This window comes from Muscardinus avellanarius (genome assembly GCF_963383645.1).
Source record: "Muscardinus avellanarius genome assembly, chromosome: 22".
NCBI lineage: Eukaryota > Metazoa > Chordata > Mammalia > Rodentia > Gliridae > Muscardinus > Muscardinus avellanarius.
In genome coordinates this window covers 672,052-691,315 of record NC_137808.1, presented here as the reverse complement: position 1 = coordinate 691,315, position 19,264 = coordinate 672,052, and the positions used below count along the sequence as shown (strand labels likewise).

Genomic DNA, 19,264 nt, shown 5'->3' with positions numbered 1-19,264 from the left:
GCGGAGACAGGAGGAGGATCGCACGGGTTCGAAGCCAGCCTCAGCTACTTAGTGAGGCAACTTAGTGAGACCCTGTTTCCAAATAAAATATAAAATAGGTCTGGGAGTATAGCCCGGAGGTAGAAAGCCTTTGGGTTCCACCCCCAGTACCACAAAAAAAAAAAAAAAAAAAAGAAACAAAGAAAGAAAGAAACAAGTAAAATAACTTCAAATAGTGATGTTCTGGGAAGAAAATTAAGCAGGTGTATAATAGTAGGTGTCTGGGGAGTACATGACGTGTGAACTCAGTGAAGACCTCCCAGGAGCTAAATCCCAAGTGGTGAGAAGACAATTTTTATTTTTTTTTTTGCGGGTCTGGGGATGGAACCAGAGTCTTTTGGAACCCCTGCCCAATTTTTTAATTCTTTATTTTGAAACAATGTCTCACTTAGTTGCAAAGGGCCTCACTAAGTAGCTGAGGCTGTCTGTGAACCTAGATCCTCCAGTCTCAGCCTCCCAGATGCTGGGATGACAAGCGTGCACCACCATGCTAATTTTTTGAAGTCCTAGGAGGAAAAATAAAGGCAAAAAGAAAAGATGAGCGGGAAGAAGTTGACAAAGGAGCGAGAAAGAACATGAATGGCTTCAGCTCTAGGGCCAGCCAAGTTCTGGGGAAATGTTGGAAACAGGGTCTCGCAGGTTGATGAGCATCGCACTACTTGCTAAGGCTGTCCTCGAACCAGCAATCCTCTCGTCTCAGCCTCCCAAGTACAAGGAGTAGGCACGCCTCAAACATTCATTGAATGGTCCCCGAGTACTTGGTGTTCCATAGAGCTGGATGACTCAGAAGCAACCTGGCCCCGATGAACTCCAAGTGTACCTTGGGAAGTCGACTTAGAAAAGACAGGCGGCCACCCTGGGCCCCGGGCCGAACTGCGCGTAGCACGCCAGACCCCTGGAGAAACCAGGCCCAGTAAGACGCTGGGTTCTGGGCGGGGGTCGCGGGCGGGGCACGCCTAATGGGGCCCGGGTCGCGGGACTCTGGGCCCCTGCCGAACTGCGCGTAGCACGCCAGACCCCTGGAGAAACCGGACCCAGTAAGACGCTGGGTTCTGGGCAGGGGTCGCGGGCTGGGCACGCCAGATGGGGCCCGGGTCGCGGGACTCTGGGCCCCTGCCGAACTGCGCGTAGCACGCCAGACCCCTGGAGAAACCAGACCCAGTAAGACGCTGGGTTCTGGGCAGGGGTCGCGGGCTGGGCACGCCAGATGGGGCCCGGGTCGCGGGACTCTGGGCCCCAGGCCGAACTGCGAGTAGCACGCCAGACCCCTGGAGAAACAAGGCCCAGTAAGACGCTGGGTTCTGGGCGGGGGTCGAGCACAGGGCACGCCAGCTGGGGCCCGGATCGCGGGACTCTGGGTCCCGGCCGAACTGCGAGTAGCACGCCAGACCCCTGGAGAAACCGGGCCCAGAACAGAAAAAGATAAAGAAAAATATCGGAGAGGTGGTAAGAAAGCCGTTATGGATGCCAGGACACTGGAGATGCAGACAAAACTTATCTAAATGCACTGGAACTTATGGAAAAATTCGCCGTGAAAGAGGACTGCTATTTCTCTATATTGTTAAGAATCTCAGACATCACATATAAGGAGAGAGTTTAGCGGAGACCAAGGAGAAATGCGGTGTTGAAAGAGTTCTTCGCGATGGTGGTAGAGACTTGTATTCAGGAGAAGCAGAAACCGGATCTTACCAACTTTATTTTTTTGGAGAAATTACACCAAATGTCGAATGCTACCATCACGCATGCTTAGGAACACTGGACAACATTCAGAGTGGAAAAAGAGCCTGGGAAGGATTTGAAACGGTGGAGGCAGTGGCAATGCCAGTGGCCAATATTCGGGGGAGGCAGAGATCTGATACATTACAACTGGAACCTTTGAAATACTAACCACAGAGACAGTGATCGGAACCTGCTGAGGGGTTAGGCGGGCGCCGGGGCCAGTGGCCGACATCGGAGCTTGCTGTGAGGCAGGGCCACTACTGAGGCCTCCGTGGCCGGGATTGGAACCTGCAGAGGGGTTAGACCGATGCTGGGGCCAGCGAGGCCGGCATTGGAGCCTGCCATGATGCAAGGCTTGTGCTAGGGCCTCCGAGGTCGGGTCCGGAACTTGCTGAGGGGTTAGGCCGGTGCTGGGGTCAGCGAGGCCGGCATCGGAGCCTGCCGTGAGGCAAGGCCAGTGTTGGGGCCCCCAAGGACGGGACCGGAGCCTGCTGAGGGGTTAGGCCGGTGCTGGGGCCAGCGAGCCTGGCATCAGAGCCTGCCATGAGGCAAGGCCGGTACTTGGGCCTCCGAGGCCAGGATAAGAGCCTGCCGAGGGGTTAGGCCGGTGCTGGGGCCTCCGAGGCCAGGATAAGAGCCTGCTGAGGGGTTAGGCCGGTGCTGGGGCCAGCGAGGCCGGCATCGGAGCCTGCCTTGAGGCAAGGCCGGTACTGGGGCCTCCGAGGCCAGGACAAGAGCCTGCCGAGGGGTTAGGCCGGTGCTGGGGCCAGCGAGGCCGGCATCGGAGTCTGCCTTGAGGCATGACCAGTGCTGGGGCCTCCGAGGCCGGGATCGGAGCCTGCCGAGGGGTTAGGCCGCTGCTGGGGCCAGCGAGGCCGGCATCGGAGCCTGCCGTGAGGCAAGGCCGGTACTGGGGCCTCTGAGGCCGGGATCGAAGCCTGCCGAGGGGTTAGGCCGCTGCTGGGGCCAGTGAGGCCGGCATCGGAGCCTGCCATGAGGCAAGGCCGGTACTGGGGCCTCCGAGGCCAGGATAAGAGCCTGCTGAGGGGTTAGGCCGGTGCTGGGGCCAGCGAGGCCGGCATCGGAGCCTGCCTTGAGGCAAGGCCGGTACTGGGGCCTTGAGGCCAGGATAAGAGCCTGCCGAGGGGTTAGGCCGGTGCTGGGGCCAGCGAGGCTGGCATCGGAGCCTGCTGTGAGGCAAGGCCGGTACTGGGGCCTCCGAGGCCAGGATAAGAGCTTGCCGAGGGGTTAGGCCGGTGCTGGGGCCAACGAGGCCGGCAGCGGAGCCTGCCGTGAGGCATGACCAGTGCTGGGGCCTCCGAGGCCGGGATCGGAGCATGCCGAGGGGTTAGGCCGGTGCTGGGGCCAGCGAGGCCGGCATCGGAGCCTGCCGTGAGGCAAGGCCGGTACTGGGGCCTCCGAGGCCAGGATAAGAGCCTGCCAAGGGGCTAGGCCGGTGCTGGGGCCAGCGAGGCCGGCATCGGAGCCTGCCTTGAGACATGACCAGTGCTGGGGCCTCCGAGGCTGGGATTGGAGCCTGCCGAGGGGTTAGGCCGCTGCTGGGGCCAGCGAGGCCGGCATCGGAGCCTGCCGTGAGGCAAGGCCGGTACTGGGGCCTCCGAGGCCAGGATAAGAGCCTGCCGAGGGGTTAGGCCAGTGCTGGGGCCAGTGAGGCCGGCATCGGAGCCTGCCTTGAGGCAAGGCCGGTACTGGGGCCTCGAGGCCAGGATAAGAGCCTGCCGAGGGGTTAGGCCGGTGCTGGGGCCAGCGAGGCCGGCATCGGAGCCTGCCGTGAGGCAAGGCCGGTACTGGGGCCTCCGAGGCCAGGATAAGAGCTTGCCGAGGGGTTAGGCCGGTGCTGGGGCCAACGAGGCCGGCAGCGGAGCCTGCCGTGAGGCATGACCAGTGCTGGGGCCTCCGAGGCCGGGATCGGAGCATGCCGAGGGGTTAGGCCGGTGCTGGGGCCAGCGAGGCCGGCATCGGAGCCTGCCTTGAGGCAAGGCCAGTACTGGGGCCTCCGAGGCCAGGATAAGAGCCTGCCAAGGGGTTAGGCCGGTGCTGGGGCCAGCGAGGCCGGCATCGGAGCTTGCCTTGAGGCATGACCAGTGCTGGAGCCTCCGAGGCCGGGATCGGAGCCTGCCGAGGGGTTAGGCCGCTGTTGGGGCCAGCGAGGCCGGCATCGGAGCCTGCCGTGAGGCAAGGCCGGTACTGGGGCCTCCGAGGCCAGGACAAGAGCCTGCCGAGTGGTTAGGCCGGTGCTGGGGCCAGCGAGGCCGGCATCGGAGCCTGCCGTGAGGCAAGGCCGGTACTGGGGCCTCCGAGGCCAGGATAAGAGCTTGCCGAGGGGTTAGGCCGGTGCTGGGGCCAACGAGGCCGGCAGCGGAGCCTGCCGTGAGGCATGACCAGTGCTGGGGCCTCCGAGGCCGGGATCGGAGCATGCCGAGGGGTTAGGCCGGTGCTGGGGCCAGCGAGGCCGGCATCGGAGCCTGCCGTGAGGCAAGGCCGGTACTGGGGCCTCCGAGGCCAGGATAAGAGCCTGCTGAGGGGTTAGGCCGGTGCTGGGGCCAGCGAGGCCGGCATCGGAGCCTGCCTCGAGGCAAGGCCGGTACTGGGGCCTCGAGGCCAGGATAAGAGCCTGCCGAGGGGTTAGGCCGGTGCTGGGGCCAGCGAGGCTGGCATCGGAGCCTGCCGTGAGGCAAGGCCGGTACTGGGGCCTCCGAGGCCAGGATAAGAGCTTGCCGAGGGGTTAGGCCGGTGCTGGGGCCAACGAGGCCGGCAGCGGAGCCTGCCGTGAGGCATGACCAGTCCTGGGGCCTCCGAGGCCGGGATCGGAGCATGCCGAGGGGTTAGGCCAGTGCTGGGGCCAGCGAGGCTGGCATCGGAGCCTGCCGTGAGGCAAGGCTGGTACTGTGGCCTCCGAGGCCAGGATAAGAGCCTGCCAAGGGGCTAGGCCGGTGCTGGGGCCAGCAAGGCCGGCATCGGAGCCTGCCTTGAGGCATGACCAGTGCTGGGGCCTCCGAGGCCGGGATCGGAGCCTGCCGAGGGGTTAGGCCGCTGCTGGGGCCAGCGAGGCCGGCATCGGAGCCTGCCTTGAGGCAAGGCCGGTACTGGGGCCTCCGAGGCCTGGATAAGAGCCTGCCGAGGGGTTAGGCCGGCGCTGGGGCCAGCGAGGCCGGCATCGGAGCCTGCCGTGAGGCAAGGCCGGTACTGGGGCCTCTGAGGCCAGGATAAGAGCCTGTCAAGGGGTTAGGCCGGTGCTGGGGCCAGTGAGGCCGGCATCGGAGCCTGCCGTGAGGCATTACCAGTGTTGGGGCCTCCGAGGCCGGGATTGGAATCCTGCCAAGGGGTTAGACCGGTGCAGGGGCCAATGGCCAGCATCGGAGCCTGGCGTGAGGCAAGTTCACTCCTGCGGCCTCCAAGGTCGGGACCAAAGCCAGCTTAGGGGTTTGACCGGTTCAGGGGCCAGCGAGACCAGAACTGGGTCCTCCCATGAGGCAAGGCCGCTGCGTGAGCCAGCGAGGTCCGGATCAGTCCACTGAGTAGCCAGGCCACTACTGGGACCATCAAGAGTGGGATTGGTACTTGCAACACAGCATGCACAGAGAAATATCGCAGAAAATATAAATCAGACGCTTCTCTTAATCAGCAATAACTAGGAGGAAAAGGGCAACAGGAAGAGGTTGAGCTATAGAAAGGGCCCTATAGTGAAGCAACTAATGTGATCAATCAGAGGGTATGTAATACTGGAGGACGGAGCCTCTTTAAAATGCAGGAGGTACATAAACAAATGTATCAAGGTAAATCACCAAAGAAGTGTGGGATGGAGGGAGGGGGAGGGAATGGGACGGGGGCTGGAGGAGGGCTAATTGGATGATGTGTGCTTGTATATCCTCTCAAGTCTTGTACTCCAATGTGATTGATATATGACTACAATGCACCAATTTAAAAAATAAATTAATTAAAAAAAATAAATATTGGCAAGAAAAAAAAAAAAAAAAAAAGAAAAGACAGGCGGTCCCGTGAGTTGGAACCCGCCCAGAATCTCAGTACTTGGAGTGTTGAAACAGGAGGATCACGGGATCAGCCTCAGCAATTTATCGAGGCTTTCAGCAACCTAGTGAGATCCTACTTTCAAACAAAAATATTGCAAATGACTGGGGGTGTCGCTCAGAGGTAAACTGCTCCCGGGGTTCAATCCCTAATACCATAAAACATTTAAAAAAAATAGAGAACGGTCGGGTGTGGTGCAGCTTGTAATAATCCCGGTATTTGCCAGGTGTATTGGCGCATGCTTGTAATCTCAGCATTCAGGAGGCTGAGACACGGAGGATCACGGTTCACGGACAGCCTCAGTTACTTAGTGAGGCCCTCTGAAATTTAGTGAGACCCTGTTTCAAAATAAAGAATAATAGGGCAGGGGGTGCAGCGCAGAGGTTGAATGCCCCCGGGTTCCATCCCCAGAACCCCCTCCTAAAAAAAAAAAAAAAAAAAAAAGAAATCCCAGTATTTGGGAGGATGAGACAGGAGGATCCCAGGTTCAAAGCCAGCCTCAGCTACTTAGTGAGGCTCTCAACAACACTACTAGTGAGACCCCGTTACCAACTTTTTCCAAATTAAAAATAATACAGGACGGGGGTGGGGGGGGGTGTAGCGCGGAGGTAGAAGGTCCCTGGGTTAAATCCTTAAAAAAAAATCCAAAAAAAAAAAAAAGGAAAGAAAAAAAGGAAGGGAAAAAAAAAAAAGCCTGAGAAAGTGTAAGGGCACGAGAGACCTTTGGGCAGATGGCAACTAGACGCCACAGCGCGCATTTCCTGCACGCTTCATTCGAGAATGAATGAAGCCAGTCACAACGCGAGAGCGCTAGGGCGCACGCGCCGCACAGTGACCATAGAGTTGGTCCTCCCAGGACAGAGAGGCCGGAAGTTTCCTAAGGGAGCGAGGCGGAGTGACCATAGAGTTGGTCCTCCCAGGACAGAGAGGCCGGAAGTTTCCGAAGGGAGCGAGGCGGAGTGACCATAGAGTTGGTCCTCCCAGGACAGAGAGGCCGCCGGAAGTTCCTCCCACAGCGCGGCGCGGCGCGGCGCGGCGGCTGGGTCGCCGAGCTGAGGTGGCGCCCGCGCTGTCGGCCGGGGTCTCGGGTGTGTGGAGTAGCCTGTTGGCGTGAGGGGCGCGGGGTTTAGGTCCGGTACTATGGCTTCTCGGGCAGGCCCGCGAGCGGCCGGCACCGATGGCAGCGACTTTCAGCACCGGGAGCGCGTCGCCATGCACTATCAGATGAGGTACGAAACGAGGCGAGGCGCGCTGCACGGAGGCCTTCCTCCCGCCTGGAGCCTGCAGGGCCTGGGCAGCGACCGCAGCCCAGCCCCGAAGTCTTGGTCCCCAGCCCCGTGCACCTGCCAGGTCCCCTCCCCGTGACTGCCTGTCCCGGGTCCTGGAAAGCCCCGTCGCCCCCGCAAGCTCCACCCTTTGTTTTATTTTATTTTTATTTTTTGCAGTTTTGGCGGTGGAACCCAGGGACATTCTACCTCCGAGCGACACCCTCAGCCCTATTTCTCACTCTTTATTTTGAAACAGGGTCTCACTGAGTTGCAAAGGACCTCACTAAGTAGCTGAGGCTGGCCTCGAACCGCGATCCTCCTCCTATCTCAGCCTCCCAAATGCTGGGATTGCAAGCGTGCGCCACCACGCCCAGCTCGAGCTCCACCCTTTAATCTACCCAGTTTCTCTAGGGGATCCGCCCTGTGGGATCCGACCGCGCGCTATCCCCCCCCCCCCCCAGCTGCTAGGATGTAACCCAGGGCCTCGCACGTGCCAGGCAAGTGCTCCACCACGGACCTACGTCCCTAGCCCTGGCAACCACGAGTTCCCTTATTTGTAGAGAGAAAATAACACCTTTTAGGTTTGGGTGAAGAATTAGCAAATAGTTGATGTAAAGAATGTAGCAGCTGGGCGTGGTGGCGCCCACTTGGAATCCCAGCATTTGGGAGGCTGAGACAGAAGGATCACGGTTCGAGGACACCCTCAGATACTTAGGCCCTTTGCAACTCAGTGAGACCCTGTTTCAAAATAAAGAATAAGCCGGGCGTGGTGATGCACGCTTGTAATCCCCGCGCTTGGGAGGCAGAGACAGGAGGATCGCACAGGTTCGAAGCCAGCTGCGCACGCTGGCTTAGGAGACCCTGTTTCCAAATAAAAATGTAAAAATAGGTCTGGGAGTGTAGCCCGGAGGTAGAAGGGCTTCCAGGAACCCCAGTACCACCACCAAAAAAAAATAAAAATAAAAAGTAGGGCCGGGGGGTGTAGCGCGGAGGTAGAATGCCCCTGGGTTCCATCCCCAGTACCCCCCCACACACACAAAATGCAGTTAGCAGGGCATGGTGGCGCATGCTCATAATCCAAGTACTTGAGAGGCTGAGACAGGTGGATGGCAGATTCATGACCAGCCTCAGCAACATGTGAGGCCCTGTTTCAAATAAGGAATAAAATAGGGCTAAGGTGTAGCTCAGAGGTAGAATGCCCTTGGGTTCTATCCAAGTACCACACACACACACACACACACACACTCTCTCTCTCTCTCTCTCTCTCTCTCTCTCTCTCTCTCAAGAATGTAGTAATAATATATGGTAGCTGTTATATTTGGGGCTATTACTGTCCCTGTCTAAAGTGGATTTTACAGATACTCCCGCATAAAAGGCATTTCTAACTTCGTTTATTTGTTCAATAAATATCTTACTGAGCTTTACCACCCTGCATTGTGTTAGGTACTGAAGATGTAATAGCAAAAGCTGACCTGGTCTTTGTTTGCCAGTTATACCGTCAATAGGAAAGTTTATTTAAACCAGGCACGGATGTGAGGGCAATCTGGCTGCGACATCTGTCACCCCGTTGATTGATCGCCAGGGTTAATTCGGCTGCTCTGGCTGGCTAGGCGGGTGTCCCCTTCCTTCCTCTCTCACCGCTCCATGTGCGTCCCTCCCGAAGCTGCGCACTCGGTCGAAGAGGACGACCTTCCCTGAATAGGGGAGGACCGGGCTTCCGTCAAGGGTATAGGAGTAGCCGCGCTCCCCTGCTAGAGCCTCCAAACGGCTCTCAAGGTCCATTTGCAGGAGAGCGTAGGGTAGTCAAGCTTCCAAGACTCCAGACACATCCGAATGAGGCGTTGCACATGGCAGTCTGCCTTTCTCTAATATTAAATAAAAATAAATAAATAAATAAACCAGGCACAATGGCATATGTCTGTCTCTAGTTCCAGCTACCTTACAGGTTAAGGTAGCAGATCTCTTGAGCCCAGAAGTTGAAGACCAGCCTGAGCAACATGGTAAGACCCCACTTCAAAACAACAACTAAAAACCCACCTTAGTTTCTTAGTTTACTGGTACTGGGGACTGAACCTAGGAGCATTCTTTTTCGTTTTTATTTTTTATTTTATTTTATTTTTTTGGTGGTCCTGGGGGTGGAACCCTGGGGCTTTCTACCTCCGGGCTATACTCCCCGACCTATTTTATACTTTATTTGGAAACAGGATCTCACTAAGTTGCTGAGAGCCTCACTAAGTAGCTGAGGCTGGCCTCAGACCTGTGCGATAACTCCTGTCTCAGCCTCCCAAGTGTGGGGATTACAAGTGTGCACCACCACGCCTGGCTCCTATTTCATTTTGAAACAGTCTCACTAAATTGCTGAAGATCCTTGTGAAGTTGCTGAGACTGGCCTTAAACTCCAGTTCTTCTGTCTCAGCCTCCCAAGTGCTGAGATTAAAGACATGTGCCTGGTAATGATTATTTTTATTTTTTGTGGTACTGGGGATTGAACCCAGGAGCATTCTATCTCTGAGCTATACCCACGCCTATTTTCTATTCTTTTTTTTTTTTTTTTGCAGGTCTGGGGATGGAACCCAGGGGCATTTGACCTCTGAGCTACACCCTTGCTCTATTTTTTTATTCTTTAGTTTTTGAAACTGGGTTTCACTAAGTTACGGAGTGCCTTATTAAGTAGTTGAGGCTGTCCACAAACGCATCCTCTGGTCTCAGCCTCCTAAATGCTAGGATTACAAGTGTGCACCACCACACCCGTCCTGTTTTGACACAGGGTCTCCCTAAGTTGCAGAGGGCCTTACTAGGTTGTTGAGGCTGACCATGAACCTGCTATCCTCCTCTCTTAGCCTCTCAAGTAGTGGGGCTACAAGCATGTGCCACCATGCCTGGCAGTTATTTATTTTTGTGTGTGTATACATACATACATACATACATACATACATACATATTTGTGTGTGTGGTACTGGGGATAGAACCCAGGGGCATTTGACCTCTGAGCTACTCTTCTAGCCCTATTTCATTCCTTTATTTTGAAACAAGATGTCACTAAGTTGCAAAAGACTTTACTAAGTTGCTGAGGCTGGTCAAATCTACAGTCCTGTCTTAGCCTCCCAAATACTGGATTACAAATGTGTGCCATTTTTATTTATTTATTTATAAATTTGGTACTGGGAATGGAATCCAGGGGCTTTCTACCTCTGAGCTATATTCCCACAACCTCTTTTACATTTTATTTGGAAACAGGGTCTCCTTAAGTTGCTGAGAGCCTCACTAAGTAGCTGAGGCTGCTTCAAACCTGTGCGATCCTCCTGTCTCAGCCTCCCAAGCGCAGGGATTACAGGTGTGCACCACCACGCCCACTCCAAGCAGATATTTTTATTCCTCCCCAGAGCAGAAACATTGAGAATTTGGGACCTGAGAGAATTAAAAGACTAAGAAATAATGTGTTTCTTTTAGGTAAAAAATCTGTTGCTGAGTATACTGATACTTTTTTCCTCTGGGCTATATTCCTATGGTGCTAAGTCATCTATTTTTTTTTTTTTTTTTTTTTTTTTACAGTACTGGGGATGGAACCCAGGGGCATTCTACCTCCGAGCTACACCCCCAGCCCTATTTTTTATTCTTTATTTTGAAACAGGGTCTCACTAAGTACCTGAGGCTGGCTTTGAACCCGCAATCCTCCTTTCTCAGCCTCCCAAGTACTGAGATTACAAGTGTGGGCTACCACACACAGCTATTTTTATTTATTTATTTGTTTGTTTATTTTTGCGGTACTAGGGACTGAACCCAGGGGCACCCTACCTCCAAGCTGCATCCCCAACTCTTAATTTTTTTTTTTTTTTTTGGTGGTACTGGTGTTCCTGGAAGCCCTTCTACCTCTGGCTACACTTTCACGGGCTACACTCCCAGACCTATTTTTATACTTTTTTTTTATGTGGAAACAGGGTCTCTTGAGCCAGCGCGGCTGGCTTCGAACCTGCGCGATCCTCCTGTCTCTGCCTCCCAAGCGCGGGGATTACAAGCGTGCGCCACCACGCCCGGCTTAAATTTTTATTTTATTTTGAAACGGGGTCTCACTAAATTTCAGAGGGCCTCATTAAGTAGCTGAGGCTGTCTGCGAACCTTCAATCCTCCTAGGATTACAAGTGTGGTCCACTGTGCCCGGCTAAAGTCATTTTTCTAAACAAAGCCTAGAGTTAGTCTACCTTTAAGCCTCTTAGGTCCTGCTGTCCCCATCCCCTCACATCCTGGGGTTTTCCATTCACCCACTTGGTTTCCTGGGACATAAACGCTTCTGCCATTGTGCCTGCATGCTCTTGTCTCTGCATAGAATCCGCATGTCCAGCCATGTCTAGAGCTCAGTTCAGCAGACCCCCCCAGGACAGCCTTCTCTGACTTTCCATCCCATGCGAAATTGATTCCTTCTTCCCGTGTTCTGTTATATTTTGGAACATACATTTTTTTTTAGAGCTTTCTTCAATTCACTTCATTTTCTATTTTCTGGTTTTTCCTTCTCTGTTCTTTCGCTCGGCCTTTGTCAGAGCGTATCATTCGCATTTGTAGCCCTGTTTCCAAATAGTTGACGGTCAGGAAAATTTGAATGAAAGGTGCCTCTCCCTCTGCTCTGCCCCACAGCGTGACCCTCAAGTATGAAATCAAGAAGCTGATCTACGTGCATCTGGTCTTATGGCTGCTGCTGGTTGCCAAGATGAGCGTGGGCCACCTGCGGCTCATGTCCCATGACCAGGTGGCCATGCCCTATCAGTGGGAGTACCCGTATCTGCTGAGCATTGTGCCCTCTCTCTTGGGCCTTCTCTCCTTCCCCCGCAACAACATCAGCTACCTGGTACTCTCCATGATCAGCATGGGGCTCTTCTCCATCGCTCCCCTCATTTACGGCAGCATGGAGATGTTCCCTGCTGCACAGCAACTCTACCGCCACGGCCGGGCCTACCGCTTCCTCTTTGGTTTTTCTGCCGTCTCCGTCATGTACCTGGTGCTGGTGCTGGCGGTGCAAGTGCATGCCTGGCAGCTGTACTACAGCAAGAAACTCCTAGACTCTTGGTTCACCAGCACACAGGAGAAGAAGCGGAAATGAAGCCTGCCTGAGGGGCCTCTCCAGGCGGAGGTGTGGGGCCCCCCAGAGCAGAGGGGAGGAGAGCTGCTCTCCAGCTCCTCCGCTCATCCTGCCGCTGTGGGATTGGCGCCCAGTGCGGTCCAGGCCCTCGTTCTGGCCCTTCTGTTGGCATCTGCTGAGGTGGCAAAACTGTACCTAATTTATTTCTGATTGGCTGGGACTGGGTGGCCTGCAGCTGTGAAACCGTTTGGTGAAGGTGGATGCCCTTCGGAAGTGTTCTTTAAGACTGAGCCTTATCCTTACCTCCTTTTGCTCATTCTGCCCACTTCCATTCGCGGAGAGCAAAGATGTAGGGAGCAAATCAGATCCTGCTTCAAACTACAGACCGCGGGGCAGGAAACGTGGGGAGCCGTTCCCCTGCAGGCTGTGATCTACTCAAGAGCGTTGGAATGAATTAAAAAGATCGTCAATAAAGTTCTGAGCGCCGTCCGCCCCGTGCCTTGTGTTTGACCGTGTGCAAGGTTGTGGCGTGAGTGGCCCCAGACATGGGGAACGAGGAGGCTGCCTGGGAGCCTGGCAGAGGCCACGAGCAATGGGCACAAGGCAAATTGCGGCCCTGAAACTGGGCAGCAGGACTACTCTAGCTTGGTCATTTCATCTCTCCACCTGCAAAACGGCCCGGTCTCGCTTCGCTAGCAAGGGATATGGGATCCTGCAGTCAGTGGAATATTTGTGTTTATCAATTATGTGCCCCAAAGAATTTTATTTTTGCGGTACTGGGGATGGAACCCAGCGGCATTCAACCTTCGATCTACACCCCCAGCCTTGTTTTTTATTCTTTATTTTAAAACTGTTGTAGACCTTCCTTCTAGCCATTCCACCTTCTAGCTCTCCATTTATCCTGCTGACTAAACCACACTGCTAAATTGTGCTCGGAAAGCCTCGGGTCTGTCCAAGTAGTATATTCTGGCAGAAAACAAAGGAATAGTGGGTTCCAGCTCCTCTTTTCTTTCTTTTTTTTTTTGGTGGTACTGGGGTTCCTGGAAATCTCCTCTGGGCTACACTCCAGACCTCTTTTTTCTATTTTTATTTGGAAACAGGGTCTCTTAAGCCAAACCTGTGCGATCCTCCTGTCTCTGTCCCCCACGTGCGCCACCACGTCCGGCTCCTTCTTTCTGTAGGGGGGGGGGACTGGAACCCAGGGGCATTCTACCTCCAAGCTATACTCTGAGCCCTTTTTATTTTCTTGTTTACTTATTTATTTGCAGTACTGGGGATGGAACCCAGAGGCATTGTACCTCTGAGCTACACCCCTAGCCTTTTTTTTCTTCTTTTTTTCTTTTTTCTTTTTTTTTTTTTTTTTTTTTTTTGTGGTACTGGGAATGGAACCCAGGGGCTTTTCTACCTCCGGGCTATGCTCCCAGACCTTTTTTTTTTTTTTTTGGTGGTACTGGGGGTGGTACCCAGGGGCTTTCTACCTCTGGGCTATACTCCCAGACCTATTTTGTACTTTATTTGGAAACAGGATCTCACTAAGTTGCTGAGAGCCTCACTAAGTAGCTGAGGCTGGCTTTGAACTTGTGCGATCCTCCTGTCTCAGCCTCCCAAGCGTGGAGATTACAGGTGTGCGCCACCATGCCCAGTTCCCAGACCTATTTTATACTAGCAAACAGGGTTCACTGAGTTGCTGAGAGCTTCACTCAGGCTGAGGCTGGCTTGGAACCTGTGTGATCCTCTTGTCACATCCTCCCAAGTGCTGGGATCACAAGCGTGCGCCACCACGCCTGGCTAGCCTTCTTTTCTTTATATTTTATTTGGTGGTACTGGGGGTGGAACCCAGGGGCTTTTTAATCTTTTTAATTTTATTTTTTATTTTTTATTTTTTTGCGTGTCTGGGGATGGACCCAGGGGCATTCGACCTCCAATCCACAATCCCTACTCCATTTTTTTAAAATTTACTTTGTGTGTGTGTGTGTGTGTGTGTGTGTGTGTGTGTGTTACTGAGTATTGAACCCAGGGGCATTCTACCTCCAAGCTACATTCCCAGTCTTATTTTTTATTCTTTATTTAGAAACAGGGTCTCACTAGTTGCAGAGGGCCTAACTAAGTAGCTGAGGCTGGTTGCGAACCTATGATCCTCTTGTCTCAGTGTCCCAAGTACTGGGATTATAAACCTGTGCCACCATACCTGGCTTTATTTTTATTTTGAAACAGGTAGGCTCTCACTACTTGTAGAGATTATCCTCAAACTTTCAGTCCTCCTGTGTCAGCCTCACAAGTACAGGGATTACAGCATGTGCCACCACCACGCCTGGCTTTATTTTATTTTTATGGATCTGGAGATGGAACCCAGGGGCATTTGACCTCCCAGTTACATCCCCTGACCTATTTTTTTTATTCTTTATTTTGTTTTTTGTTTTTATATTGGAGTAAAAATCTTGTGTGGACATACATGTATGTATCACCCATTTAGCCCCTACCCTATTCTTTATTTTTCAGAGAGGGTCTCACTAAGTAGCTGAGGCTGTCTGAAAACTGTGATCCTCAGGTCTCAGTCTCCCAAATGCTGTGATTACAAGTGTGGGCCACCGTTCCCGGCTAGTGTGTGTGTGTGTGTGTGTGTGTGTGTGTGTGTGTGTGGTACTAGGGGTGGAACCCAGGGGCTTTCTACCTCTGGGCTATACTCCCAGACCTATTTTTTATACTTTATTTGGAAACAGGGTCTTACTAAGTTGCCGAGAGCATCACTCAGTATCTGAGGCAGGCTTCAAACTTGTGAAGTCTTCTGGTCTCAGCCTCCCAAGTGCTGGGATTACAAGCATGCGCCATCATGCCCAGCTTCCGGTTAGTATTTTTAAATTTTGAAACAGAGCCTCCCTATGTAGCTGGGGCTGTCGGTGAACTACGATCTTTCTAATAAATAAGAGCACACATTTTCTTTTCTTTTCTTCTTTTTTTTTTTTTTTCAGTACTGGTGGTGGAACCCAGGGTTTTTCTACCTCTGGGCTATACTCCCAGACCTATTTTATATTTTGTTTGGAAATGATCTCACTAAGTTATTGAGAGCCTAAGTAGTTGAGGCTGGCTTCGAACCTGTGCGATCTCCTGTCTCAGCCTCCCAAGCGTGGGGATTACAAGCGTGCGCCACCACGTCCAGTTATTTTCATATTTTGAAACAGGGTCTTGCTAGGTTGCTGACAGTCTCGCCAAATTGTTGAGGCTGGTCTCAAACCCATGATCCTCCTGTCTCATTCTCCCCAGTACTGGGACAATAGGCGTGCACCCCCATGCCTGGCTAGCTCTCTACTTCTTAGCTGTGTATGTTGGAACAAGTTGCCTCATCTTCTTGGGTGTTTTTCAGTCTGTACGATTAGGTTATCAGACTGACTTAAAAAATCATAGTGCTAATAAAATGAGAAAAAAGTGGACAGAGCACATGGCCCAGAGCCCGATCACAAGATTAGCAAGTAGTGATCTCATCCCCTCCCCTTCTCCTTCCCCTTCCCCAGGATGTGCTGGAATCCACCTTCTTGCTCTTGACTTTAAGCCCAGTGTGTGTGTGGTGTGTGTGTGTGTGTTTTATTGGGGATTGAACCCAGGGGCATTCTACCTCTGAACTACAACCCCAGCCCTATTTTTTATTCTTTATTTTCAAACAGGGTCTCACTGAGTAGCTGAAGCTCTCTGCGAACCACGATCCTCTTGACTCAGTCTACCGAGTACTGGGATTACAAGTGTGCGCCACCACGCCTGGCCTTTAAGTCATTTTTGCAACAGGCTCCACACTAAATAAACCAGAAGACAATAAGATGTAAAGTGCCTTTTCTCTCTTTTCTTCTTTCTCCGCCCCCCCCCCCCTTTTTAATACTGGGGATTAAGCCCAGGGGCATTCTACCTCCGAGCTATACCCCCCAGCCTGTATTTTTTGTTTTGAAACATATTCTAAGTTCCTGAGAGTCTCACCACATTGCTTAGACTGGCCTCAAACTCTTGATCCTCCTGTCTCAGCCTCTCAAGTGCTGGGATTGCAGGTGTGCATCACCCCACTGCACCCTGTTTCTTTATTCTTTTTCTACATGCTTTCCCCCCCCCCTTTCCCTCCTCCTTACCCTTCTCTCTCCCTACTCTCTCATCCCCCCTTCCTCCAATTTCCTTCCCTTCCTTTGCCTTGTCTCCATTTCTTTTCTGCTTTTCTATCTTAACTAGGTTCATGGAGCAATAAACTAAATATTTTCACTTTGAGAGCTGAGCCTGGTGGTGCATACTTGTAATCCCAGCGTTTGGGAGGCTGAGACAGGAGGATCACGGTTTGCAGACGGCTTCTGCTACTTAGTGAGGTCCTTTGCAGCTCAGTGAGACCCTGTTTCAAAATAAAGAATAAAAAAAATAGGGCTGGGGGTGTCACTTGGAGGTAGAATGCCCCTGGGTTTCATCCCCAGTATTGCAAAAATATACGAATAAAAAGTAAATGTTTTCATTTTGAGAGTAAGATCAGAGGATGCAGGAGTCTTTTTTTTTTTTTTTTTTTGGTAGTAGGAATTGACCCCAAGGGTGTTCTACCTCCAAGCAACACCCCAGCCCTATACGTTTTTGTTTTGAAACGAGGTCTCACTAGGTTGCTGAAGGTGTCACTAAGTTGCTGAGACTAATCCTGAACCTGCCTTAACCTCCCAAGTATGAGGATTACAGGTGTGCACCCCCACTCCAGGCTTGGTACAGGCAAGTTCTAGACTTCAGACAGATTTCACGCTCCAGCTTTAGCAAACTCTTATTTATGTAGCAGAAAACCACTATGAGTTACGTGGAATTTGGAGATGCTCCCTAGTATGGTCAGACCACCTTTTCTTCTCTCTAAATGTTAGGATTCGTCCACAGAGATGGACCGCAAGGCCAGGATACAGCTGTCAGGAGATCCTTGCTGGTTCTGAGAGCCCAGGATGTTTGGAGAGCACTGAGTTGCGAGGGCCCCCAGGAGTGGAGCTCCCTGGGCTGCAGACTTTGACCTTGACCGAGTTGTGCTCTCTTTCCTGCTTCCTTCTCTCTCTTTATGAAATGAAAACAATAATTCTCACTTATCTGTCCAACAAGCTGCCTAGAGGATCAACTCTGAAAGCGCTTTGTGCAATGTGAAACAGGTAAAGGACTTAGATGAAGTGTGTCATAGTTTACACGTGTTCAACGACAGCACCGGTATCAAGACATCTGCCACTAGGCACTGGAGAGCAAACCATACCTGGTAGGGAGTGTGTGTGTGTACGAGACTTTGATTTTCCTTTTTGTTCTGAAATAGGGTCTCACTAGGTTGCTGAGAGTCTTACTACATTACTGAAGCTGGCCTTGAGCCTGTGATCCTCCTGTCTCAACCTCCCAAGTACTGGGATTACAGGTGTGCATCACAACATTCAGCTAATGTGTGTGTGTGTGTGTGTGTGTGTGTTACTGGTCATGGAACCCAGGAGCGTTCTATCTCCAGTTCTATTATATTCTTTTCTTTCTTTCTTTCTTTTTTTTTTTTTTTAGTAATAGGAATTAAACCCAGGGGCATTCTACCTCTGAGCTATATCCCAAGACTGACTATTTTATTTTATTTTCAGTACTAGGAATTGAACCCAGGGGCATTCTACCTTTGAGCTACACCCCCAGCCCTATTTTATTTATTTTTTATTTATTTGGAAACAAGGTCTCACTAAGTTGCAGAGGGCCTCACTGCTAATCATTATCTTATTATCTTTTTTTTTTTTTTTTTTTTTGGTGGTACTGAGGTTCCTGGAAACCCTTCTACCTCTGGGCTACACTCCCAGACCTGTTTTTTTTTTTATTTGGAAAGAGGGTCTCTCTTTATGTGGTGCTGGAAATGGAACCCAGAGGCTTTCTACCTCCGGGCTCTCAGACCTATTTTCTCTCTTTATGAAATGAAAACAATAATTCTATTTTTTTAGTCTCACTGAGTCTCACAGGTCTCACTGAGTTGCAAAGGATCCCACTAAGTAACTGAGGCTGGCCACGAACCTGGATCCTCCTCTCTCAGCCTCCCAAATGCTGGGATTACAAGCGTGCACCTCCACACCACCCAGCTGTAGAGAGCATATTAATGGACAGACCTGCAGGGTGTTTCAGGAGTGGGAGGGGCTAAGAAATGGGTGCACCCCTCCCCAACCTGGTATTGGCCCCTTTCCTGTTATTTCTCTGCTACAGCAAGAATACTTTTTAATAATTCTATTTTTATTTGGAAACAGGGTCTCACTAAGTTGCTGAGAGCTCACTCAGTAGCTGAGGCTGGCTTCGAACTTGTGCAGTCCTCCTGTGTCAGTCTCCCACATACTGGGATTACAAGCATGCGCCACCACACCAGGCTGAAACAGGGTCTCTTAAACTAGTGAGGCTGGCTTTGAACCAGCGGGATCCTCCTGTCTCGGCCTCCCAAGCGCTGGGATTACAAGTGTGTGCCACCACGCCCGGCTAATCATTATCTTTTAATTAACTCAGAAGTCAAAGGAAGCTAGACACGGTGACACATGCCTGTAATCCCAGTATTTGGGAGACAGAGACAGGAAGATCACAGGTTCAAGACCAGTTTCAGCAATCTAGTAAAACCCTGTTTCAAAACAAAAAGGCAGGCCAGGCATGGTGTCACACACTTGTAACCCTAGTATTTGGAAGGCTGAGACAGGAGGATCACAGTTCAAGGCCTCAGCTACTTAGTGAGGTCCTTTGCAACTCGGTGAGACCCTGTTTAAAAATAAGGAATAAAAAATAGAGCTGAGGGTATAGCTGGGAGGTTGAATGTCCCTGGGTTCCATCCCCACCACCGCAAACATAACAAAACAAAACAAAAAACAGGCTCAATGGGCATGGTGGTGCACATTTGTAATCCCAGCTGAAACAGGAGGATTGTGGTTGAATCATGGACAGTCTCAGCAACTTAGTGAGGCCCTTTGCAACTCAGTGAGACCCTGTTTCAAAAATAAAGAATAAAAAATAGGGCTGGAGGGGCTCAGAAGTAGAATGCTCCTGGGTTCTATCCCCAGTACCACACACACACACACACACACACAAAAAAAAAGGTGGAGGTATACATACCTCGGAGGTCAAATGCCCCTGGCTTCAATCCCCAGTA

General features: G+C 52.0%; 2 protein-coding genes across 2 annotated transcripts in view; both read left to right on the top strand.

Moving 5' to 3' along the window:
• The window catches only part of LOC308278394 (CCA tRNA nucleotidyltransferase 1, mitochondrial-like), a gene marked incomplete at both ends in the record, with an annotated part of 995,237 nt that overhangs the window by 667,990 nt on the left and 307,983 nt on the right, over positions 1–19,264 (top strand).
• Positions 6,949–12,168, top strand: JAGN1 (jagunal homolog 1; the record flags this gene model as incomplete). The annotated part of the gene is made up of 2 exons (XM_080718254.1): positions 6,949–7,037; positions 11,706–12,168. 2 exons carry the CDS (start codon positions 6,949–6,951, stop codon positions 12,166–12,168), a joined length of 552 nt encoding a protein of 183 aa, XP_080574380.1.